Genomic DNA, 25,760 nt, shown 5'->3' on the forward strand with positions numbered 1-25,760 from the left:
GTGGCAGCTTCACTACAGGTTTCTATGGCAATTCTGACTTGGTTTCAAAAGGACAAATTCCGCCTTCATTGTTCATTGACTATTGTTTTGTTTTCAAGATAGAACTAGATGTGGAGTGGCATCATGGCTAAAAGGTAGTAGACCACATCTGAAGTTAAAATTTAGATCTCTTTGAACTGCTGTGTAGCTATGCATGTTCACTCAGCAGTATGTCTAAGGACATAAAGCCCAAGTTCATTTACTCGTGCATAAACCCTGGTACTCCAAAGTATATAGTGTTGCAACCTTGATCAAAGGCACTCTTCATATGGTCACAGTATGCCATTTGTATTCATAATGTCCATTTAATGTTACACTTAATTTTGTTCCTTAATTAACATGTGCAGACATTTATAGCATCATAGATTATTTAGTTTTCTTAAGGTGATATAATTGCCATATTGATCCAACAAGAGAATCACAGTACACTCCTTTTTCCTAGAGACACTGATACATATCTTTGCTATAAGCAGTAGTTGGTATAAATAGTTGTTTAAAAGGTTGCCAAACAAGCTACATAATTCATTTAGACTGGAAATTAATATGCTCAGTTAATATGTAGGAACTATGGATCCTGCCCAGGAGGCTATCTAGTCCAACCAAAGCCCATTGAAATGAACAAGAGTGCTTGAGCTCCTTATTCATTTCTATAAGATGTATGCAGGAGAACTTCCCAGTGGCTTTTGCCTAATGTTAATTAGCAAGTCCAAATGACCTATGGCAGCCCTGATGTTCTCCCTAACTACAGGCATGTCTGGAAGATACTTCATCTACTGGTCCCACCATACATGATCAGGATGTGCATGATGTGAACACACGTCCTCCTCTCTCAGAGCACTGGCGCGCCTTTCCTTAAACACATGGGAAGCCAGTTCATCCAAACTACAACTCTACACACAGCCCAAATACTAGTGGAAATATTGCCCAAACCGGTCCTGTGACGATTAAGAATGAATCAACACATTTGCTCTATGTGTGGTATATTCAGTGCCCATACAATCTGTGTACATAGCCTAGTGGTAAAGCATATGCTTTCTGCACCAAAGGCCCCAGGTTCATTCCCCATCGAAATGGACAGGAGTGCTTCAGCTTCTTGTTCATTTCAGTATGATGATTCTAAGCAGTCATTGAGCCACCTAATGGCGCAGAGGGGAAGCAAACTGCCTAGAGAGCAGGAGGCTGTTGGTTCGAATCCCCACTGATGTGTTTCCCAGAATATGGGAAACTCCTATATCGAGCAGCAGCAATATAGGAAGATGCTGAAAGGCATCATCTCATACTGCGCAGGAGATGGCAATGGTAAACCCCTCCTGTATTCTACCAAGAAAACCACATGGCTCTGTGGTCGCCAGGAGTTGACACCGACTTGACAGCACAACCTTTCCTTTCCAGTGCAGTCATTATTGTACGTGGAGCCACTGTATTCACATATGCAAGCCCCACCCTTGAGCTGACATACTCTGAAAGAAGCTGCAGGGCTTCTTTCCATGATGTGGAATGCTAAGGAACCCGTGTCCAGACACAGGAATAATCTGTCCACGAGCTGAGGTGCACCTAGGTAGTTTTGGAGCCTGGACCTAAAGGCCTTTGGAGGCCTACCCCACTGCTGGAGCCCCCCTCCCCCCCCCCCGCAAGTTAAGCACCCTCCTATTATCCCACATATTTCTTTCCCCACTCCCCCCTCTGTCTCTAAAGCACCCAGCATAAGTCATAATCACACTCGGCCACCTGGTGCAGTGCAGGCCAGGCCAGTGGCAACTACACCACCCAAGTCAGACTAAAGAGGATTTGAGGGCAGGGATAAGAGCACCACTGTCCACGAGTACAGGGTTCGTCTCTGCAGACAAATGCTGTCGCCACAGAGAGCAAGGGAACAAGGTTTCAGAGCATTCTCTGAATTCTTTCATTTGTCAGAGAGAAAGAGAGAGATAACAGAGAAGCAAGTGAGCAAGTAAGCAGCTTCCCCACCTTCTCATTGTCTCTGGGGAAGTGACCTGACTAGCAAGCCAGAGGTTGCCGGTTCAAATCTCCGCTGGTATGTTTCCCAGACTATGGGAAACATCTATATTGGGTGGCAGCAATATAAGAAGATGTGGAAAGGCATCATCTCATACTGCACGGGAGATCGCAATGGTAAACCTCTCCTGTATTCTACCAAAGAATTAAAAGTGGGGAGGGGTGAGGATGGACACCCAGGCCCTGAGTACCTAGGAGGAAGGGCAGGATAGCAAATAAACAGAGTCTTTTAATATTAGATTCTAATATATTAGGCATACTCTTCCGTACTGTAGAATCCACTTCGTCAGAGGCGAGATACGTGTGCACAGTGGGGGAAAAGGTAAACAATGTATTTTTAGTTCTCCCTATATAACCTCTCTCATCCCTAAACAAAGATGGTGGCGGCTGCACTTCCTGTAAGGTTCCCTCAAGAATCATGGCTTCTCTTCAGCACATTTTAAATGTTTGTTTTCTTTCAAACCGCCTAAAGAGCTACGAGCCGCAGAGAGAGAGAAAAGACCAGAATGACAGCTCAATGCCTTGATAGGGGATTTCCGGGTTTACACATTAAAGAAGCCATTTATAAAACTTCAGGAGCGCCGGGGGAAGCATGCGGGACTCGGGAGGTGTTCTGCTTTAAGGTAACAGTACGGGGAAAACTGGGAAGGGGTGGGCAGGATCGCTAGCCTAAGGCGTGGGGGTGAGAAAACGAGATTTTCTAACACTTACCAGACCTATCAGGTAAGGGGGCGACTGTGACCCACAGAAATAGCTGGAAAAATCCAAGATATTACCATATAGCTATGATTGGTTAGCAAGCGTGTCCTAAGCCAATACAGTCCATTATTCACCTGCTGCAGCTTGCGGCCGGGCGGGCTAAGGCTAAGTGACTTACAACAACCCTGCAATGCACTACATGGTTGCTCCTGCAGGTTAGAACTCGGACTCAGGCTGCTTTAGCAAAACAAAAAACCTCCATACAGAACATCCTCCAGCTTTCAGCAAGGCAGATTGCCCCTTTCCAGCCCAAGCCCAAACCTCGCGCTCAATTCTATGCAGAAGCCTATATCCCATGGCAAAGGGTGGGGCCCAATCACAGCCCAATCCCAGGGCCCAATCACAGCAGCGTTTAAAAAATAATAATCTGGCTTTCTCTGTTGGTTTCTATGGGCCGCTCTCATTTCCGTTCTGGGATCGAGTTGCGACCAAAAAAGGACGATTGGAATAGGAAGTCCAAACTCTGCGTCCCTCTGGTCTTTTCTCTCTCTCTCTCGGGCCGCCTCTGCGTTAGGGAAGTGTGTGCGAGGAAGGGACGGCCGGGCGGGCGGGCTTTGTGATGCGGCGGGAGGAGCTCCTGCCAGCCTGGGCTTTCCTGGGGAAAATGCTGGTGGTTGGCGCAAGGAAAGCCTTGTTGTCCTGACTCCTGAGAGCATGTGGTGAAGAAGGAGCCGGGACCCTCTGCGATGATCCCGCTGGGGGTCAGCGTGGGAAGCAAAGGCCCTGCCCGGAGCAGAAGGGTGGTGCCCCGCCTGGAGGTAACCCCATGAGCGCAGCTAGGATTCAGGGGCAGGCAGGATCGCCGGCCTAAGGAGTCGGCTGAGAGTCAGAAGAGCCCCTCCAGCCAGCACTCAGCCACCAAGAAACAGGGGCATCTTGTATAGCCCCCGGGGTGCTAAGGAGCACAAGTCCATCCACGGCAGTTAGTTGTGATAGCTAAGTGGAGCCTCCATGTACAGAGACAGTGTATCTCCCCGGACTAAAAGGAAGGCGGGTAGGAGCTCAGTGGCAGGATGCATGTTAGGTATGTACAAGGTCTCCGATTCAGTACCTGTCGTTTTCAGGTAGGGCTGGGAAAGAGCCCTAGAGAGCTGCTGCTGCTGCTACTAGTCTGGGTAGGCAGTACTGAGACAGATGGGTGAATAGGCTGATACAGGATGAGGCAGCTTCCTATGTTCAGGAGCACTGTTCCCTCTAAGCAGGTGCACACACTCACAAGTTTTCTGACGTCCACTCAGTTAATTTTAGATCCCATTCAGGTTGAATTATTATTATTTTTAATTTTATTTCTATACTGCTCTTCCAAAAATGGCTCAGGGTGGTTTACACAGAGAAATAACAAATAAATAAGATGAATCCCTGTCCCCAAAGGGCTCACAATCTAAAAAGAAACATAAGATAGACACCAGCAACAGTCGCTGGAGGTACTGTGCTGGAGGTGGATAGGGCCAGTTACTCTCCCCCTGCTAAATAAAGAGAATTAGGAAGGCCCCACTCTGAATGCAGGCACACACACAGTGCCTTGATACTGCCACCCAGAACAAAACTCATTCTGCACAGAGATGAAAAAAATTAAAGGGACTACTGTATCGGGTGTTGAGAACAAAGAAAAGGGAAGTTACCTTCATGCCCTGCCTTCCTGCTTCTTAGCTCCCTGGAGGCTCCTCTTGCATGCAGAATGCTGGACTAGATGGACACTGGCTGTGATTCAGTAGGGCAGCCCTAAAGGTCTTAAAGAAGTAAAATGGGTGTCAGAGAAGTAAAATGCATCCAGTCGGAATCCTAACCATGCTTACTCTGAAAAAACATCTCTTGAACTCAGTGAGATTTGCTCTCAAACTAGCCTGGGATTTCAGCATTGAGTGCTGGACTAGGACCGGGAAGACCCGAGTTCAAATCCCCATTCAGCCATGATACTAGCTGGGTGACTCTGGGCCAGTCACTTCTCTCTCAGCCTAATCTACTTCACAGGGTTGTTGTGAAAGAGAAACTCAAGTATGTAGTACACCGTTCTGGGCTCCTTGGAGGAAGAGCGGGGTATAAATGTTAATAATATAATAATTATAATAATAATTAATTTCTTTGATCCAATCCACAGAGACATAAATAAGTCAGTTGGTTTTTCATGAGTTCTTCCTATTTAAGTAAGCTGCTGGTCAAAGCAGACAAATGTTGCGGTAACTGTGTCAATTTATTAGAAAAAGAGAGAAATCCAAAAGTAACTGTAGCCTAATAACTTCTGTTAAAGCATCACAAAGAAATGAGCAAGCTTTTGAGTTCATCAGAATTTTGCCTGAGATTTTTTTTTTAAGCGGGGGGGGGGGGAGTAGAAAAGATGTTACTTGCCATGATGAAGGCCCAGTCTGCAGGTTGTGACAGCCTTGGAGTGGAACAAGAGAAGCGTTACACAGACCTAAGTAGGTTGGGTTGTACTTAGTGTGACAAGAGCTCAGGTTGCACTGTGAAGGCTAAAGGGACAGATAAGCATAGCTGCTCTCCATTTGGAAAAAAAGCCAGCTGCTGTTGGGTTGTCTTTAGCACTAGTTGGAATGCCCAGGTCCCATGTGGGAAAGCAGCACTCTGGATAGCGGCCCCAAAGCCTGTTCACTGGACTGCACATTGCTGAATGGACAGTTACTATTGAGTGATTCTCCTATAGTTGCACTTATGAACGGAGGGAGGGATTCATCTCTCTTGGTACTGTTCTTTCAAGATCACCTGAATGTTAGGATTGGCCCAACGCATTTAAATGCCAGAGAGAGAAAATCCCCCTCCCAATCATTATCATGAGGCACATTCCATTTTTAGACAGGATGGAATTGCACCCTCTGCTAGTGATGTATTAACTGTCCTCCCTGCCCACTCGGCCACATGCGCGCGCACACACTGAGCTTTTATCAGCCCAGAAGGGCAAGGGTTGAGCATGCGTTGGATGAACTCAATGAGCCAAGGATCCTTTTCACATCATCAGGCTGAACAAGCTGAAAAGAATTACTAGATAGGCAAAAATTGATGTCCTCTAATTTGTTACTCTTCCTGTAGAGCAGGGGTGGGCAAACTTAGCCCTCCAGCTGTTATTAAACTACAACTCCCATCACCCCCAGCCACAATTCCTTGGTGATGTTGTGGGAGTTGTAGTTCAGCAACCTGGAGGGCCAAGTTTGCCCACCTCTGCTGTAGAGTCCAAGTCATGTTGGATGCAAGCAACTTTGGCTTGTTACATCCTGTCTGGCTTTATTTCTGGACCACTTCTAGAACTTTCCAGAAGCAAGAGCTAGTAGGTAGTTATTCATCTCGTTTCCTTAAAATTGAAAGGAAATGTTTGGTTATAGAGAGTAAATATGCATAATGTTAGAACTATCCACTGCAGAGTTTGGATAGTTAAAGAGCACTAAACTGACAATGCAGGGCTAGGCATGGTGGAAAAGACTCTGCAGGTATGTAATGTCTGGGGCTGCTCCCTTGCAGAAGACTGTCTTAAAATACTTTGTGAATTTGGTCAAACTAAACCATTAGACATGTATCCCGATCTCTATGTCTCACAACGAAGAAGCTTTATTAATATTGCTTTATTTCTAGATATCCCATGCTATCCCGTCATCTACAGCGTCTGGGCAGAGATTGGGTTGCCCATTGGAATCTCACTCAAAGACGCCTCCAGGATGGCCACGCTTATAAGTGCATGAAGTGGACAGAGTACTGTTCTTGGGCTTCTTACCCACACTTGAGCACTCAGGGTTGCCTAGGGAACTGGCGACTTCCTCTGTTCTGCAACTGGCAACTTCCCGACCTCGTGCAAAACCGTTCCATTCACCTCTGTACTCCTAAGATGAAGTCTGAGGGAGATGAGCCATCTTTAAAACGAAGACGGCATAGTGGGGATCAGGACATTAGTTGCAGCAGCCCTATTGAAAAATTTAGTACTTCTTTTCCAAGTGAAATTTCACCATCTCCTACTCAAACACAACATGAAGAAGGAAGCACTCCAGAACCAAGGGGTAATATGACATCTAACTGTCTTTGTAATAATTTCTTAATATTTACACCAGGCCTTGAGAAATCCTAGGCACTAGGGAACCATGTGTCACCTAGACTAGGGTATTCAGAGTTAATGTTTTTTAATCAAATCTTTATTTGTCCCAGGTGACCCTCTTTGTGTTCTAGGTATGTTACTTCTGAAAGGGATAAAGAGAAACCACCAAAGTCCATTGCTAAGTCCAGTGGCTATGTCAAGTGTCCATTATTTGGCTCCCAATTTTTTTTTTCCCATCCAAAGAAAATTGGTCAAGACCTAATCTACAGGATGTGTGTCACTCGGGGTAAAGAGCTGGTGTGGTTGACAGTACACAGGATAGTCGAGTGCACTGGACTTGGGGAGGCTTTGGTTAAAGTTTCCACTGAGCCATGAAGCTTACTGGTGACTTTGGGCGGTCAGTGTCTCTCAGCCTAACTCTCCTTGAAGTGCTGAGAAGAGAATATAATTGATAGGGCATCATGAAGTCCTTGGAGGAAAAGTGGTATGAAAATGCAGTCAATATTTTATTTTATTTTATTTGTTTATTTGATTTCTATACTGCCGTTCCAAAAATGGCTCAGGGAGGTTTACAAAGAGAATTAATTAATAAGATGGAACCCTGTCCCTAAAGGGCTCACAGTCTAAAAAGAAACATAAGATAGATACCAGCAACAGCCACTGGAGCTACTGTGCTGGGGGTGGATAGGGCCACTTACTCTCCCCCTGCTAAATAAAGAGAATCACCACATTAAAAAGTGCCTCTTTGCCAAGTTAGCAGGGGCATATTGAGCCTCGACAAACAATGACACTAACCCAAGTTAGTGGCAGACTTACTTGGGTTAGCTGGTTGTGTGGACGGGGGGCAATCTCCCAAACCCAGGCTAGCCAATGGCCACTACCCCTAAAAATAAACCTAGGTCTTAACCTTAAGGTTAATGTGCAGAAGAACATAAGAACAGCCCTGCTGGATCAGGCCCAAGGCCCATCTAGTTTCGCACAGTGGCCCACCAGATGCCTCTGGAAGCCACAGGCAGGAGTTGAGGGTGTGCCCTCTTTCCTACCATTACTCCCCTGCAACTGGTGCAGAAGGGTTACTGGAGCCTGAGATTGGTGATTGTGTGTGTCTGTTTCTCGTGCCATCTTGAGGTTTCAGCAGCCTCCCACCGTGTTTTCCAAAGAGGGCTGGTGGGGCTGGGAGCAGGGAACATGCTCCCTTCTCTATGGTGAGAAGGTTCTTCTCTATGGTTGCTGACTTGTACTGGCATAATGGGGCTTGCCCCACCTCCTGCGCCATGTGGCCAATCACAGTGCAGCTATGATGTGCTGAGGTTTTTCCCTTCTCCTGGTGGCCCAGGGCATAGTGGGAAGCTTCCCCCTCCGCCGATTCCTGGGAACTTCTGTGCGCTGTGCTGGCCACTGCTGCAATCATGTGCACTTAGGGTTTGCAGAGCCTGATAGAGGCTCAACTCATGTGCCCCTCCAGCACACTAGCCTGAGTTAGGCTTCTGCCTAGCCCCAAATGATCATGTGTCAAGGCTCATTTTCTGTTATCCCTTATTTTTACTGGTTATGCTGTATTAAAATTGCTTAGATATATATATAGAATTTATTATTATTATTATTATTATTATTATTATTATTAATTTATTTGATTTGTGTACCGCCCTTCCAAAATAGCTCAGGGCAGTTTACAATTAAAACACACCACTAAAACAGTAAAGAGCTAAAACAAATTAAAAACAATATAACAATTAACAATTTAAAAACATTTAAAAACAACAATTAAACAATTACAGTGCTTAAAATCCCAAAATCGGGTTTTCAATTTTAAAATAAACCAGATGTTAAAACCCCCAAAATTTAGGAAGCTGAGAAAGCTTGGGCGAAAAGATGGGTTTTCAAGTGTTTTTTGAAAATTGCCAGAGATAGAGGGGATCGTATCTCAGCAGGGAGCGCATTCCACAATCTTGGGGCAGCAACCGAGAAGGCCTGTCTCTGTGTAGCCACCAAACAAGTTGGCGGTAACTGGAGACGGACCTCATCAGATGACCTCAATGGGCGGTGGGGCTCATAATGAAGAAGACACTCTCTTAGATACCCAGGGCCTAAGCTGTTTAGGGCTTTGAAAGTTATAACTAGCACTTTGTATTTTGTCCGGGAACCTATTGGCAGCCAGTGTAACTCCATGAGTAAAGGAGTAACGTGGTCTCTCCGAGATGACCCAGAGACCAACCTGGCTGCCGTGTTCTGAACCAACTGAAGTTTCCGGACTATGTACAAAGGCAGCCCCACGTAGAGCGCATTACAAAAGTCAAGTCTGGAGGTCACCAACAGATGTTGCAACCTTGGAGAAGCCGCTGCCAGTCTGTGAAGACAATACTGAGCTAGATAGACCAAGGGTCTGACTCAGTATATGGCAGCTTCCTAAGTTCCTATGTACCACTGTTTTGAGGTCATTGATCTCGAGAAACGGGTGCAGCTGGGGTATCAGCCAGAGCTGATAGAAAGCACCCCTGGCCACCACCTCAACCTCAGATACCAGGGAGAGGTGTAAATCCAGAAGTACTCCCAGACTGTGAACCTGTTCCTTTTGGGGAAGTGTGACCCCATCTAGAACAGGGAGATCAAAATCATCTCTAGAGTTCTGACCCCGCACAATAAGTACCTCCGTCTTATCTGGATTCAGCTTCAGTTTATTCTCCCTCATCCAGCCCATTGCTGCTTCCAGGCAGGCATTTAGGGAGGATATGCCAACTCCTGAAGAAGTCGACATGGAGAAGTAGATCTGGGTGTTATCAGTGTACTGGTAACACTTCGCTCCAAATCCCCTGATGATCTCTCCCAGCAGTTTCATGTATATGTTAAAAAGCATTGGAGAAAGTACGGAGCCTTGAGGGACACCATACTTAAGCTCAGATTTTGAAGAGCAACAGTCTCCAGTCGACACTATCTGGAATCTATCCGAGAGGTAGGAGTGTGACCACTGTTAAACAGTGCCTCCCACTCCCAACCCCCTCAGACGTTCCAGAAGGTCGATAGTATTGAAAGCCGGCGAGAGATCCAAAAGGAACAACAGAGTCACACTTCCTCTGTCAATTGCCAGTTGGAGATCATCCATCAGGCCGACCAAGGCAGTCTCTACCCCATAGCCTGCCTGAAAACCAGTTTGAAATGGGTCTAGATAATCAGTTTCCTCCAAGACCGCCTGGAGCTGAGAGGCCACCACCCTCTCAATTACCTTGCCCAGCCATGGGAGGTTGGAAACAGGCCTGTAATTGCTCAACTCTGAGGGATCTAACGCAGCCTTCTTTAGAAGAGGTCTAATGATTGCCTCCTTAAGTTATTTATGCAAGCAGTGTTCCCCCCCCCCCCTTTCCCACCCACTTGGTTGCTGTGTTTTGGCAGGTGTGATCAAAAGGCACTGGGAATACTTCTGCCAGCAAAGTAAAAAAATGAAGATCCTTGATGAGGATAAGCAAGTCAGCCAGGACAATAAAGGCCCACAGGAAAAGTTTGATTTCACTGTGATGTCATACAACATCCTTTCCCAGGATTTGTTAGAAGACAACTCCCACCTATATAAACACTGCAGGCGGCACATACTAGCTTGGAACTATCGGTTTCCTAACATTCTCTCAGACATCAAACAGCTGGATGCAGATGTAAGTGGAAAGCTACCCCCCCAGGTGTGCCTAAGAAAGCAATGCATGTACCAGAGTGCTACTATAATAATTTCTCCCTTCCTTCAAATCCCTCTTCAAAATCCTCTTTTTTTCACTTGCCATTTGACTGATCCTCATTTCCAGCTGTAACGAATTTTGTGTACCTGTATTGGTCCATCTTTTTCCTCCCCTACCTTTTGTCCCTTCCTCTATTTTCTCCATTGTCTGTTTTAGATTTTTGGGAGTGTGGACCTGTCTTTGTTTGCCTAGAAAACTCTGTAAGGCTCTGTAATGTACACGCTGTACATGTACACTTACACATTATTCTTATTATTACTATTTTTATTATGTATTTGTGGTGTTAAGAGAAACAATGGGCACAATCCAGGCAGAGCTGAGCATTGCTACCCTGTTTCCCCGAAAGTAAGACCTAGCAGTAATTTCTGATGTACCGCTAATTGCCCTAGTGCATTTTTGGGGGCTAAAATTAATATAAGACACTGTCTTATTTTCGGGGAAACACGGTATGTCCCATCCACTTCAGTGCTGGAGTTAAGCATGCACTTACATTTTCCCCACTGAAATCAACTGAAATTAACTTTGTCTAGAGTGTGCTCAGCAAATTTATTTAAGACCATAAGAATCTTGCTGGATCAGGCCCAAGACCTATTTAGTCTAGCACCTTGTTTCCTACAGTGGCCAACCCGATGCCTCTGGGAAGCCCAACACAGGCAAGAGCTGAGGGCATATCTTCTCTCCTGCTGTTCCTCCCCTGCAATGGTGTCCTACCTCTGAACCTGCTGGTGGCCTATAGCCCTGAGGATTTGTCCTATAGGCAATGACCTATAGCCATTAAAAGACCTGTCCTCCATGAATTTGCCTTCGCTCCACTTAAAGACATCCAAGCTGGCTGCCATCACCACATCCCACGGCAGAGAATTTCGTAGATGAATTATGCGCTGTATGGAAAAGTGCTTTCTTTTGTTGGTCCTACATTTCCTGGCAATCAGTTTCATGGGATGACCCCTGGTCCTCGTTGGTTCTATTTATTTATAAAATTGTAATGGGGGGGGGGGATTGTCATTTTCTACAGCAGTAACTTTAAGTATTTGTTGGGAATACTAGGCTGACTTCAGAGTTAATCTGTAACATAACTAACTGGTATGGATATTTTGTGGTTGATTAGTTTCTCTTTCTCTTAGGTGCTTTGTTTGCAAGAGGTACAAGAAGACCAATTTGGAACAGAGATCAAGCCAAGTTTGGAAGCCTTAGGTAAAACACTCTAATTATACATGTCACTGTTCAACAATGCAATCCTATCCATGTTTCCTCAGAAGTAAATCATTTTGCATCAGTAGGACTTACCTCCAGATAACTGTGCAGCCCAAGTTACTTATAATAAATAAACTGTAGTCTGGCACTGTAAGCATGCATCTCCAAATAGGGTTATGGTGTATTGTGGTTCTTGGCATCTCAGCAAACTTGAATTTTGAAATTCTTGATTCTCTTACAAGGCTATCATTGTGAGTACAAGATGAGGACAGGAAGGAAACCAGATGGCTGTGCTACTTGCTTCAAGACCTCTAAGTTTCATCTCCTCTCATCAAACCCTGTGGAATTCTTCCGCCATAATATCCCACTCCTGGACAGAGATAATGTGGGCCTGGTCTTGCTTCTGAAGCCTCTCTCTTCCTGCAAGGCCACCACAGCCATCTGTGTGGCCAATACACATCTACTGTACAATCCAAGACGTGGGGACATTAAACTAACCCAACTAGCCATGCTGCTGGCAGAAATTACCAATGTAGCCATCCAGGACAACGGGCGTTTCTGCCCCCTTATCCTCTGTGGTGACTTCAATTCTGTCCCTCACTCTCCATTGTACAATTTCTTAAGGGAAGGAAAACTGAATTATGAAGGATTGCCTATTGGGAAAGTAGGTACCTGTTTTGAACTTTGTGTGTGTGTTTTTAAAAAGATAGACAGCGCATAATGGATTAACCTGGTGCCACCCACCATGTTACTAATTCCATTGTGGGACTACCACAGTAACCGTTTGCTATGGTGTTTCTGCTAAAATTTGCTGTTTGGCCCAAAAGCCAGTGGGGAGTCATGCAGTGTTTTTAAACTTAAGTTCCAGAGAACCTGGAGCTCCTTGGATCAAGCTTCCGTGAACGATAGTGAGCCACTACTGTCAATCTTCTCTGTATCATCTGATACATTGGTAGTTTTCACTGGGCAGCATACCTGGCTAGGCATAGAACAGGTCTGCTGAACTTTGCCCCCACTCCCCACCCCCATTGTTTCTGTACTACAACTCCCATAATCCCCAGTCTCAGCAGCCAATAGCCAGGAATTATGGGAGTTGTAGGTCAACATCTGCAGGAGGGCCACAGTTGAGCAGCCCTGACACAGAATATGCCCTTAAATCAGCTGCAGCGCACAGCATATATTCTGTGGCATGTGCTCAGGAATTCCATCGTAGACACGAGGGTCAATCTCGCAAACCTAAACCAGGTATTTTTATTTATTCTATTTATTTATTAGATTTCTATACCGCTCCTCCAAAAATGGCTCAGGGTGGTTTACACAGAGAAATAATAAATAAATAAGATGGCTCCCTGTCACCAAAGGGCTCACAATCTAAAAAGAAACATAAGATAGACACCAGAGCAGTCACTGGAGGTACTGTGCTGGGGATGGATAGGGCCAGTTACTCTCCCCCTGCTAAATAAAGAGAATCACCACGTTAAAAGGCACCTCTTTGCCAAGTTAACAGGGTTTAACTTTGCCAAGTTAGCAGGTAGGATGAACATTCAGCCAGGGTAGGAGAGCCGTGTGCACTCCAGATTGGAGGTTGTGTTTTTGCAAAGATCAAGGTAGGAGGAGAGGAGAGAGAGCTTGTGTGGGGTCCAGGAGCTGGGTAAAATGGCTTTTCATACACTCTCACTCAAATGCTGGGGATAGAATGAGGGTTGGCCATGTCCGTCACTTCCACACAGTCACTCTCCCCTCCTGCTGCCTTGATAATTGGGTGCACAGAGTACGTATGGCTCTCCCACCTAGTTGGACATCCCTTCAACCCTGTTTAGGGGCATGAGGATGAGCCTATTATGAAAAGTGTTCCCTGAAGGAAGGAAGTTTGAAAACCAGTGAGGTAGTAGGCAGAATATTGGATTTGGGACAGGAAGACTTGAGTTCATTCTCCACTCAGACATGAAGTTTACCCAGGGACTTTGGGCCAAGTGTGTCCACTAGTCAACCTCACAGGGTGGTTGTGAGAATACCTTGGGTTAGCTCACTTTATGCCACCCTGAGCTTGTTGGAAGAAAGGCAAGCAACAAATGTGATAAATAAAATGTAGTGGGCAAATGCCAGAAGTACTAGTCTGTAGAGGCAAAATACAAAACAAATGTGGTATCCATTTTATTGTGACATGAGCTTTCAAAATAGCCTATTTGTTCAGGGGTGGGATGTGTGAGAGAGAGATCTAAGAGGAGGATGGTTGGAGAAAACATGTTGGGTGAGATATATTGAGAGATAAAAGAATACTGCTACAGACTAAAACCAGCTTAACAGTAACCCCCTCTTGTCAATGAATCCTGGGAACTATAGTTCACACAGAGAGCTTAATGAATTTCTCTGCATATGTACACACACCCCCACAGAACTACAATTCCCAGAATTCTTTGGGAGACACTGATGTGGAACAGATAGGTGTGCAATACGCAGAGGCCGTCATAACATTTTTTAAAAATACAGCCTGATAACTGCATGTGCTAAATATGAACAAAAATAAGCTAAACAGTAGAATTAAATGTAACTGCTGCCGTCCATGAAAGTTTGTGCTGCAACAAATGTGTTAGTCTTAGAGGTGCTGCATATCATTTTTTGCTGGAGAATTGGATTATAAATATCAGAAGCATAGAAGCTAAATATCAGAAGCATGCTCTCCATGCTATGCTGTAGCATAGCATGGAGAGCATTTATTTATGTAACAAGTAGATGGATAGATGGTTATCCTTTTATATTTTGACTTTCAAAGAAACTTTTCCCAGCTTCCTCATCAACTTAATAGTCATGGGATAAGTGTCTTCTTATGGAACAAGGATGGATTAAACAGGAAGGCAGAGGGGAAGAATAAACTTGACTCTTGTCACAGTAGTAGGAATACATAGTTGGTTCCCTCAAAGAATTGCGTGGGGGTGCTGTTTAACACTCCTCCTTGAGTCAGGAGTGAGCAGTGAGGTCACCAAGTTGGTTGAAATCCCCAGATGACTTAGAGCAGTTTCAGCATCAGTGACTGAGTCTAAGCTACTTCCAAAGGGTTTAGAACTGGGGCCAGGGACCCACAACTTAGGCTTAGCTCACTAACTATGTATGATTTGTGGTGGCCTCTCTTCTCTCGGATCCTCTTCTTGCAGACAGACAGAGGCCTTGGGAGAGAGGCAGGTCTTCTGTCATTTGCACTGGGAGATGGAGATGGGAAGGAAACAATGAGAGCCCTCTCGTGCTGTTCAGAAAGGATGCCTGCTGTTTCTGACCTTCTCCAGAATGGACAGAAATGAGACTTTTGGGGAGTTCTGCTCATCAGAGGTCTGGGGGCACTTGCCCCTGGCAAATGGATTTGTAGTTGTCCGATCAGGGTATATGTCTGTGTTAATCCCTCCCCTAAAATACACACATTTTTTTGTTTCAAGGTGTCTGGCCAAGAGGAGTCCCCTCGGGGCAAAAGGATACTATCTATTCCTATTTGGCCTCCAAGCCTTGGCATCTCTCAAGACTGCATGTATGAGGAACAAAAGAGGCAACTGGAAGAAGAGAGAGGTAGATTCTGTGTGGATCAACTGAATGGGTCTCTGAAAACCTTGCTTTCTCTCGAAGATGCTTGCAGTGGAATTCCCTAAGAGAGCCTCCAACCTTAGAATGTGATTCCGTTGGGATCTCATCTATGTCGGAGTTTTTTATTAGATGTTTACAGGGCCTTAAAAGTGAATGTAGTAGAGCTGATTGAGAATGCTATTCATGGTTGTTTTGGTTTCCAGCCACTCAACTTTAGTTGGGACATAAGAACAGCCCTGCTGGATGAGGCCCAAGGCCTATCTAGTCCAGCATCCTGTTTCCCTCAGTGGGCCACCAGATGCCTCTGGGAAGCCCACAGACAAGAGCTGAGGGCATGCCCTCTCCAGTTGCTACTCCCTGCAACTTATGTTTAGAGGCATCTTGCCTCTGAGACTGGAGGTAGCCTGTAGCCATTGATAGACTTGTCCTCCATGAATGTATCTAAGCCCTTTTTAAAGCCATCCAAGCTGGTGGCTGTCACCACATCTTGTGGCAGAGAACTCCATACGCTAATTATGTGTTCTGTGGGGGAAAGTACTTGCTTTAGTTGGTCCTAAATTTCTTGCCAATCAGCTTGAAGGGATGACCCCTGGTTCTAGTGTTATGCGAGAGGGAGGAAAATCTCGCTTTCTCCACGCCATGTATAATTTCATAGATCTCTATCATGTCTCCCTTCAGTTGTCTTATCTTCTAAACTAAAAAGCCCCTGGGTTTGTAGTCTTACCTCATAAGGAAGCTGCTCCAGGCCCCTTCATGGGCAGTTCAGCCCATGGGCAAGTTTGGGGGTAAATGGATAAGCCTCATGCTGCTGCTTCCTGAACAGACCTTAATTCAGTAGCTATCCATATCCTCCAAGGGGGGAAGGAAGGAAGGGAAACAGGAAATGCTCTGGTTCGCCCCCTTGGAACAGTATAGCTCAGCCTTGGGTGCTGCGTTCCCTGTAATGGAGATTCCCAAATGTTGACTACACCTTCTCCAGCTGCAATGGCCTTTGCCTGGGGATGCTGGGAGTTCTAGGCCAACAACATCTGGAGATCCATGTTACAGGGAACACCCTGCTTGGGAGAGTGCTAAGTATCTCTGGAATATGATTGTCCCTTGAACTTCATGGAACCTGTTGAGCAGAATGTACAATGCATGCTTGTTCTGTCAGCCCTATTGAACCAATGGGTGACCACTTCAGTCTGAAGCACCCTACACATGTACATTCAAGGAATCAGATGCACTCTGGATTGCAAGGACAGAGCAAGTCTGACTCCTAATAGACGTTATGAGACCTGTCAGCAAGAGGGAAATGTTGTCATATCATATTCTTAATTTTCCCCTCACATAAGAAAAGAGAAATGGCTGAATAACCATTTCTCTGAATGACTCAAAATAGCATTAGGCATGTGCAGCAGAGGACAATTTTCACTGATCTCCCCGTCCCTCCGCAGTCCATAGCAGCTTCTGGAAATATGTCCCTGAGGGTTGCAAAACACTTGGAGACAAGCACCGTGGGCTCCAGAGAGAAGGGAAGATTGGCAAAAAATCTTCCTTCCCCAGTTACACGCACACAACATTTTCAAGCATGCACAGTATTAACCTAGATGTCATCCAGTGTCTGTATAATTTTTTATTTTTATGTCTATATAAAGGCAAGGTGGAAACCTTGCCTCCCCCACCCCGCCCCCTGAAGCTTTCCCCTTTGACATTGGCTAAGGATTGTATCCCTTTTTCCAGAGAGAGAAAAACCTCAAGCAGCAAGCTTGGAGAATTCAGAAGAGAGCCTAATAATAACCAAAAGGTACAGTTTGGCCATTCTGTGGTTGCTTGTAGGCTTCAGTCCATGGAGCTGGAGCAGAGGGGTTTGGAATGAAGTGCACCTGGGAGAGCAAAAGTCTCTAGGATTGCAAAGGCCAGAAAGACACAAAGGAGAAATGGTGGGGGGGGGGACACCTTAAAGATGACTCCATGAATTCAGCATATGGCATGCACTTGGTTCTGTTCACACATCCCATCAATGGTACAACAATCATTTATTACTACAATAGGAACATAGGTAGCTGCCATATCCTGAGTCAGACCATTGGTCTATCTAGCTCAGTATTGTCTACACAGACTGGCAGCAGCTTCTCCAAGGTTTCAGGCAGGAATCTCTCTCAGCCTTATCTTGGCGAACCCAGGAAGACAACTTGGAACCTAGATGCTCTTCCCAGAGCAGCTCCATCCCCTAAGTGGAATATCTTACAGTGCTCACACTTCTAGTCTCCCATTCAAATGCAACCAGGGCAGACCCTGCTTAGCTAAGGGGCCAAGTCATGCTAGCTACCACAAGACCAGCTCTCCTCTCCAATAGTGCCACTGGTGTTCAGTGTGCACTATAGTAGTAAACTACACTACTGTGGAAGAGGGGAAGGGATCTGAGACCCTACTGACTGAAGCAGATTTCTTGTACAAGGCCACCAAAGTCCCTTCCCTTTCTGAAAATTATTCTGCTCTCTGTTCAGCCCAGCAGTGGCAAGCTGGAGGGGTGGGAAATGAGCCGCAGCTGCTTCGGCACCAGCATCCCCTCTCTCACTCCCATCTGGCCCTGCCCCTGGCTATAATTGAGCCCTGCATGCTGGTCATTCATCTGGTAGGAGAGGGAAATCCCCAGCCAGGCGAATGACCAGGTTTGGGAGTTTCTCTCCCCTGCTGGAGGAATGACCAGCCTGAAGGGCTCAGTTACAGCCGGGGGGGGGCGGCGGGGGGCAGAAGGAGCACGAGAGTGGCAGCCAGTACTGAAGCCATTGTGGTGCATTTTCCACCCCTCCAGTGCAATGGTATGGCCCATTATTGGCTCACTCCTTACTAACGCCTGTTGGCCACTGGAAGAACCTTTCTTCTGTACAGACAGTGCAATAATCTCCTAGCTGCCTCTTAGGGGTGTGTCCGAACCGGTCTGGAAGCCATTGTAAAGGCCTCCGGACTTTCCAGACCGGTTCGGATCTGGCTGGTCCGGGTCCGGGTGGGGGGGTTCCTTTAAGGGCGGGGAGGGTTTACTTACCCCCCCGCCACTTGCCCCCGTCCAGCGCGCGTATTTAATGTAATAATTGGGGCAGCAGGATACTTCCCTGCTGCCCCTTGTCCCTCTGCAATGCCGCCAGCTTTGACTCACAGTTTTGAAAATAAATTACTGCTGCCCAGTGCCAATAATGAAGTTGAAGAAGAAGCCGGCCTCCACTTCGGCGCCTCTCCACCCGGCGGCTCCCCCAGGAGCCGCCGCCGCCTCCCAGCAGCCACTGAGAGCGGCTCTGCCATGGAGGACGCGCCGCGGCAACCCTCACTTCCGGCTACCATGCGACTTTCCCCCACATACAGAGTGGCTGCATTCTGCCACTCTGTATGCGGGGGAAGTCGCATGGAAGCCGGAAGTGAGGGTTGCATCACTTCCGGCTACCATGCGACTTCCCCCGCATACAGAGTGGCAGAATGCAGCCACTCTGTATGTGGGGGAAAGTCGCATGGTAGCCGGAAGTGAGGGTTGCCGCGGCGCGTCCTCCATGGCAGAGCCGCTCTCAGTGGCTGCTGGGAGGCGGCGGAGAGGCGCCGAAGTGGAGGCCAGCTTCTTCTTCAACTTCATTATTGGCACTGGGCAGCAGTAATTTATTTTCAAAACTGTGAGTCAAAGCTGGCGGCATTGCAGAGGGACAAGGGACAGCAGGGAAGTATCCTGCTGCCCCAATTATTACATTAAATACGCGCGCTGGACGGGGGCAAGTGGCGGGGGGGTAAGTAAACCCTCCCCGCCCTTAAAGGAACCCACCCCACAGTGCCGGACCGCAGCTCTGCGGTTCCGTGCACACCCCTACTGCCTCTCTCTACAGTCGGGTCAGGCAGGAGATTTCTCTGGCCTGGAGTGTGCCAGAGACCATTGGTAAGACGCACCTGCCCTGACCACTTGTCCTGGCCACTAGGAAACAGTAGCACATCAATTTCCGCAGGGCGTTAAAATGCTCCGGAGAAATGTCCTGCTGCAGGGCATGCAAACAAACCAAAGGTAGGGGAACTAAGCACTGGATTCAAAAGCTCTAGTCTTGCCATAAACAGCAGGCTATAAATATGTGGGGCTAAATCCATGGTAAGTGCCCAAGCAAATGCAGCCTGCACTTGGAGCTGCACAATAACCTCAAGGTTAATCTGGATACATTTGCTGGCGTAATCGTACTCAACCTTTAAACAGGAAGGGCAGAGCAAAGATATGGGCCTTGCTTATGCTTCAGGGTTATTATATAATTATATATTTATTATATTATTTTTATTATATATTACTATATTTTAAATTTATATACCGCCTTTCCTTTAAGCAATCCCAAGGTGGTTTACAGCAAAAATTTCAACACAAGATGGTAAAAAAGACACAATTAAAATATTAAGTGAATAAAAATATTAAACAAATCTGATTAAAAACTTAAAACCAAAGCATAAAAGCAATACAGACTATAAAGAGCAGGAGCAGAGAATCAAATAAATGCCTGGGCAAAAAGTCAAGATTTTACACTTTTTCTAAAAGCTATGATAGAGACCGAGAAGCGAATAGCCACCGGGAGAGCATTCCAGAGTCTGGGGGCGGCAACAGAGAAGGCCCTGTCCCGCGTGCACGACAACCGAGCCTCCCTCATTGTACCTAGGTTTAATGTGGATTACCGGCATTAGCATGTTTGTGTGAACCCACGCAAAGTTGTGTTAGGACTAGAGATGAATCTGAGTTTCCCACCTTGGCGTGGCTTCATACAAACATGCTAATGTCAGTAACATTAAGCTCAGCGGTTGTGTGAACCGGGCCACCAGCTGCAAGAAGAAGAGCGCTAGCCAAACCAGTTTTCCCTCTCTAAACAGTCGCACAAGACCATCCTGTGCCAGGCCTGGCTGCTGCGATGCCATTCAGCCTTGTCAATATGTGTGGCTCAGTGGACTGGGTGGGGCAGCCCTGAGCAGGTTCACGTTTTGGATATGCCTTCTGAATCCACACCCGTCTGTGGGAACCCGCCATTGTCAGTGCAGCTTGATCGGTCATTGTACTTTGCCGCAGACGCTGATGCTTCTGAACCGCTCTTCCCATTTAGGCTACCCACAGATTTGCACCACAGCTTTCAGTTGTCTTCGGTCTACTCTCATTATTTGCCTGGCAGCGGAGTCCCTGAAGTCACCACTTGCCACTCCAGAAGCTCAGTCACTGTGGATTACATCTTTTATTCTGCCGCAAAGTTCAGCCCAGCCAAGCAGCCAGGTGAGGAAGCCGAGAGCAAATATCCTGCTGAACGGAAGGGTCGCCAATTGGAGGCTCTTCAGCTGTGGTGGGACTACAACTCCCCTGCCACGGTGGTGCATAGTCAGCGAAGTGGGAAGTTGTTCTTGGAAGTATCCACTCCATAAATGCATGTAGCTGCCTGTATTTTTGTTTGTTTCATTTATATCCCACCCATCCCAGAACAGCTCAGGGCGATTAACACATAACAAATTCAGAATAACATATATTTTTTTAAAACAAACATAAAATAAAAATGATAAAAACTAACTCCTTTTTAAAACCAATTAAATATTATTAAAAGCCAGGCTGAAAAGGTGGGTCTTTAGGGCTCTCTTGAAGGCCGCCAAAGATGGCAAGCCTCTGATGTGTTCCATACTCATCGAGCATGACAGGAGAAGGGGCGGAGTCTGAACTGGGAGAGACCAACCAGAAGAGGGAGCTTGTGGTTGTAGTAGATAGCTTAGTGGAAGTGTTGGTGTGTGGCAGCTGTGGGGAAGGTCGATTCCATGCTGGGGCTTATTAGGACAGGATTGAGAGAGAGAGAGAAAATGCCAGTATTGGAAGGCCGTTATTCAAATCTGCGGTGTGACTACATCTAGAATACTCTGTTCAGTTCTGGTTACCCCATCTCAAAAAAGAGATCGTAGGCTTTGAAAAGGGCAGACCAGTTGACAGAGGGTTGGAAAACCTTCCCTATAAGGAAAAACTAACTGCTTTGGGGGCTTCTAGTTGCCTTTATTCTAAATTGTCCTGTCCACCCCCCAGGACATAACAGAGGTTGATAAAACTATTCACAGTTTGGAGAAAGTGGATAAAGGAAGCTTTTCTCCCTTGTGATACTATAATTTGGGATCATCTGACCTCTTTTTTTTTTTTTAAGGCTTTTGTGTTGGAGATGGAATGAAAAGCATCCTCATTTCTTATATATCTGGTGGAAATGTGAAGCAATACAGAACTTTTGATTAGATATATTGCATGCAGTTGCTGTTGTAACTGGTGACAGTATTAAACTTCATGCCAGCATTTTTTATCCTAAACAAATCAAATAATGTTGAGAGAGAAAAAGACTTTGGACAGCAGCAGCTGGTAAAATGTTGTTAGCAAGGAACTGGGAAAATCCCAGGAAAATTCCTTTCTACTTAAAAGACAGAATAGGGAAACTTGGATGGTTGTGATTATGTATAAAATAACCTCACTGGTAAAAGTTCCATCAGGTAGGCTCGATGCTATGTTTTGTTTTCAGAAAGGTTGGCTTTCTCAAACAAGGACTTCTTTGTAAGGAAAAATGCACACCCCCAAGTATTAATAGAAGCTGTTCTCACGTGCAACCTAACCCAAGATAGGGACACCCAGCCTGGGTTAGGCTGTGCATGAGAACAGCCAGGATCAGGCCTGATCCTGGCGGGGCAGCGCTGCCTAGCCCCAATTCTTAACCTGGTTGTTAGCCAAGGTTAAGGGATCAAGTGTTCCACTAACATGGGCTACAGGCTCGTGTGCAAGCTGGGCTACTACTAGCCCGGCCACGTTCGGAGATGGGCACCTAGAGAGCCTATCTCTTGGAGGAATCCCCCAATGCATCACACATGTTGTGCGGTGAACTGTGGGATTCATGGAGATCAGGACAAGGAGTCCCAGCCTCTGTTTACTAGTGCTGCTGGGAGCAGCTTGGAGGTTCATCCACGCTGCTCTCAGTAGCACTGATCGTGTGGGTATGCAGCTTGCGTGGCACCCAGGCTGTGAGCAATCATCTGGGGGAAGGTAGGTTGAACCTTGCCTCCCCACGCATATGCGTGATTGTGTGAACAGCCCCATAGTGTTGTAACACTGGAGAGTGTGGTGCTGATATTGATTGTTAGGGAATATGATTAATGTATTCGTGTGTGTTTTAATGGTCACTTTTGTTTTTCTAATAAACTGAAAAAGAATCCCAGCTTGGGCCACTCCTGTTTCTTTAACAGCCATTTGACCTGCACGGAAGCTTTCCCTAATATAGAGATAAGTGCAAACACCTGCTAATCTTTACAAATCAAACTGCTGTTAAAAGCAAATGCCAGCCAAAAAAAGGTTTGCAACCTTATTTCATTTCATTTTGAGTTCTCTTTTGCCAGGAAAAGAGCACTGTGAGGCTTGAGTGGTCATTTTGTTGTTTGCATTTCAACTGTCATGTTTTTCTGAATAAAAGATGACTAGAGCCAGACGTTGCCGGTTTGAATCCCTGTTGGTATGTTTCTCAGACTATGGGAAACACCTGTATCAGGCAGCAGCGATACAGGAAAATGTTGAAAGGCATGATCTCATACTGTGCAGGATATGGCAATGGTAAACCCCTCCTGTATTCTACCAAAGACAACCACAGGGCTTTGTGGCCGCCAGGAGTCGAAACCAGCTCCATGGCACACTTTACCTTTAGAAGTACTTAAAAAGAAAGAGATGAAAAGGAAAAGATTGCAATCCAGCAACAGTAGTTACCTCAAAAGGTCACCAGATGGCGCCGATAGGTTACCATGCACCCCAAGCTGATCTTGGCACATGGCAAGAGGCGTTTGTGCCAATTCTCAGGCCTTATTGCACATATGCCAATGACAAATTCCACATTTTTGTTTTTAATTAGCAATCACCTTTATACCTGTGAGATAATGAGCAGCGCACATGACACTCGTCTGGATTATTTTAATTATTTTGGGTGAGCCGCCTTGGGGTTGTTTTAATGGAAGGCAGTATATAAATTTAACAACAACAATAAAATAATAATTAATAATAATAATAGCTTCTCCATACACATTCTACAATCTGAAAGCGTCTTCTTTTTTCTCACAGGAGCCGAACATATATTTGATGGAGGCCTGAATCTTCTTGGTAGACTCTCACTTCTAACGGAACGGGATTTGTGGACAGTCAATGGGCTTCCCAATGAAACCAACTCCTCCGACCATCTCCCTCTCCTAGCTAAGTTCAGGCTGGAAGAGTAGCACCCCAGTAATTAGAATGGATTGTGGGGGTTTTGTCCCCTCCCTGGTCTTCTGCTTAATTCTACAATGGTTGAAAAGACTGGAAAGAGTATCCCTCCCACATGGATTTCTTTCCTTGTAAAATTCTTTTGTAAATTATTGGAGCAGTTCAGATAATGGTAGTTTTATGTCGGGATTCCTCTTTTTTAATAAGGAAAAGTATTTGTGCTGTATTTTTAAAAATGTCCTTGCTTTACACAGAGGCGGTATAAAGTGCTTTTTAAAATATAAATCGTGCTCACATCTGTATTGGCTTTTCAGCATAATAGAGTTCTCTCATAATGATCTTTATTTGTTAGCCGCTCCATCATCATCATCATCATAATTATTTATTCGATTTCTATATCACCCTTCCAAAAATGGCTCAGGGTGGTTTACACAAAGAAACAATAAATAAGATGGATCCCTGTCCCCAAAGGGCTCACAATCTAAAAGGAAACCTAAGATATACACCAGCAAGTCACTGGAGGTACTGTGCTGGGGGTGGATAGGGCCAGTGTTATAGAACCATAACAAATGGTTCTCTGGGCAGCTCACAACACATGACACATTAAATCATAACAGACAAAAAAGATGACAAATTCATGGTGGACAGGTCTATCAATGGCTACTAGTCTGCTGGCTGTGGGCCACCTCCAGCCTCAGAGGCAAGATGCCTTTGCATACCAGTTGCAGGGGAGTAACAGCAGGAGAGAGGGCATGCCCTCAACTGCAGCCTGTGGCTTCCAGCAGCAACTGGTGGGCCACTGCATGGAAGAGGATGCTGGACTAGATGGGCCTTGGGCCTGATCCAACAGGGCTGTTCTTATACAAAGAAAGTACATAAATTTAGTGGGGCTGCTTTAATCAGCCATAGGTCTGGTGGGTGGCCTGCCACATATCCCTGCCTCACATCATCCTCTCAGTAGCCTGGACATTTTCCACACTCGTTTTTTAGCCCACATCTCCTCCAGAATGGAGGGTGTGTGTTCACATTTTGGTCAGATTTACCCCAGAGTCCCTGCGAGCTATCAGGGAGCACTTCACACATCATTCGAGTTTTTCAGTGCACATTAGAATGTAGCCCGATTTATATCTGGAGTTAAAAATCCCACTGTTTGTGTCAGGTTTTTTGGGCAGCTTCGAACTCTTATAAAAGCCTTGCAGTGAAGCCTGCTGTCTGGGAAAGCTCCCTACGAGGTGAGGTGAGTTAAGCTGAGAGAAACTCCCTCTTAGCCTCCACGTTGTGGGCTTCAGGGTTGTGCAGCAATTTTGAACTTGAGTTTTTGGTGTCTAAATGCAGAGCTATGTAGTCATGACTGTGTTCCTCTGATAGGGTCTCAGTTCCAATGTGCCTTTATTGTGCTCCTCAAATGTCTGGCTACCTAGATCAAACTTGGAAAAGAATAATAGAACACCCATTGGAAGGGACCTTGGAGTCCTCTGTTCAGTGCAGGTATCTCCTACAACATCCCTGACGGATGGCCATCTGGCCCCACCTCTGGAGAAAAAGCCAGGGGAAAAGTCACATCTCTGGAGTTATTGCCTTGCAAATAAGCCCAAGAACAGTGTTGTTGGCCTGCTCACCAACATCTAACTATAGCCCATACAGTTGTCTGTATACGTGTACATGTTTTGTGTGAATGGTTGTAAATGCATTCAAAGTGAACCTGGGGATAGAGACCTGCTCTGATGCAAGGTACAGATAAAAAGTGTACTACTGTATGTGTGTTGAACATAATGTATGGATAACTGTGCCATGTGTACAGATCTGTACACAGATTGTACATGTGTTGAGCATGTGAACAGGGCATATGTGAGTAATTTATGGCACACTGATAGCTAGCAAGAATAAAGGAATAAAGTGCCTTCCCATTTACAAAAAATCTTTTGCCTGGCCTAGTTGCCTGGAAACGATCATAGATCACCACAGGCGAGTGGTTGTTTACAAGCCTGGCCTGTCATGCAGTTGTTGAAGGCACAGAGTCTGTTTCAGGAAAAGAAACTTTAGTGTTGTCTCCTTGAAGGCATGTTGGTGGCTTAGCTAGTTCAAGGGACCACAGTCGGGGCTTTTATTAGTAAAACTGCCATTATTTTCCAGAAACGGGATCTCAAGACATTCTCTAGAGCTTTCATTTTACAAGAGTCCCACAGGCTTTGCTGACATC

At 45.8% G+C, this 25,760-nt stretch overlaps 2 protein-coding genes across 12 annotated transcripts in view; one reads left to right on the forward strand and one right to left on the reverse strand.

The window, feature by feature from the left end:
• RPS6KC1 (ribosomal protein S6 kinase C1) overlaps positions 1-3,074 on the reverse strand; it is a 162,566-nt gene extending 159,492 nt beyond the window's left edge. The window contains exons 1-2 of one of the 6 annotated variants that reach the window (XM_053309719.1): positions 2,889-3,073; positions 2,767-2,809 (exon numbers count right to left, since the gene is read on the reverse strand). The gene's annotated coding sequence lies outside the window, so the exon portion shown is untranslated. Of the gene's footprint in view, positions 1-2,766 lie in introns of all 6 variants that reach the window. The other 5 variants (XM_053309726.1, XM_053309709.1, XM_053309736.1 and 2 more) reach the window with 5 other exon arrangements.
• ANGEL2 (angel homolog 2) lies at positions 1-23,845 on the forward strand. Of its 6 annotated transcripts, none has more exons than XM_053309761.1 (9): positions 1-134; positions 6,394-6,812; positions 10,235-10,491; positions 11,694-11,763; positions 12,006-12,427; positions 15,192-15,318; positions 17,056-17,119; positions 20,421-20,584; positions 23,423-23,845. In XM_053309761.1, the coding sequence occupies exons 1-9, from the start codon at positions 109-111 to the stop codon at positions 23,572-23,574; spliced, it is 1,701 nt and encodes a 566-aa protein (XP_053165736.1). In that variant the 5' UTR covers positions 1-108; the 3' UTR covers positions 23,575-23,845. The 6 variants fall into 6 exon arrangements, with proteins under 6 accessions (XP_053165736.1, XP_053165772.1, XP_053165758.1 ...); XM_053309783.1 differs by lacking the exon at positions 1-134 and adding an exon at positions 2,534-2,678; XM_053309790.1 differs by lacking the exon at positions 1-134 and adding an exon at positions 2,722-2,778.
• Positions 23,846-25,760: the final 1,915 nt, after the last annotated feature.

This window comes from Hemicordylus capensis, chromosome 1, assembly GCF_027244095.1.
Source record: "Hemicordylus capensis ecotype Gifberg chromosome 1, rHemCap1.1.pri, whole genome shotgun sequence".
Classification (NCBI taxonomy): Eukaryota; Metazoa; Chordata; class Lepidosauria; order Squamata; family Cordylidae; genus Hemicordylus; species Hemicordylus capensis.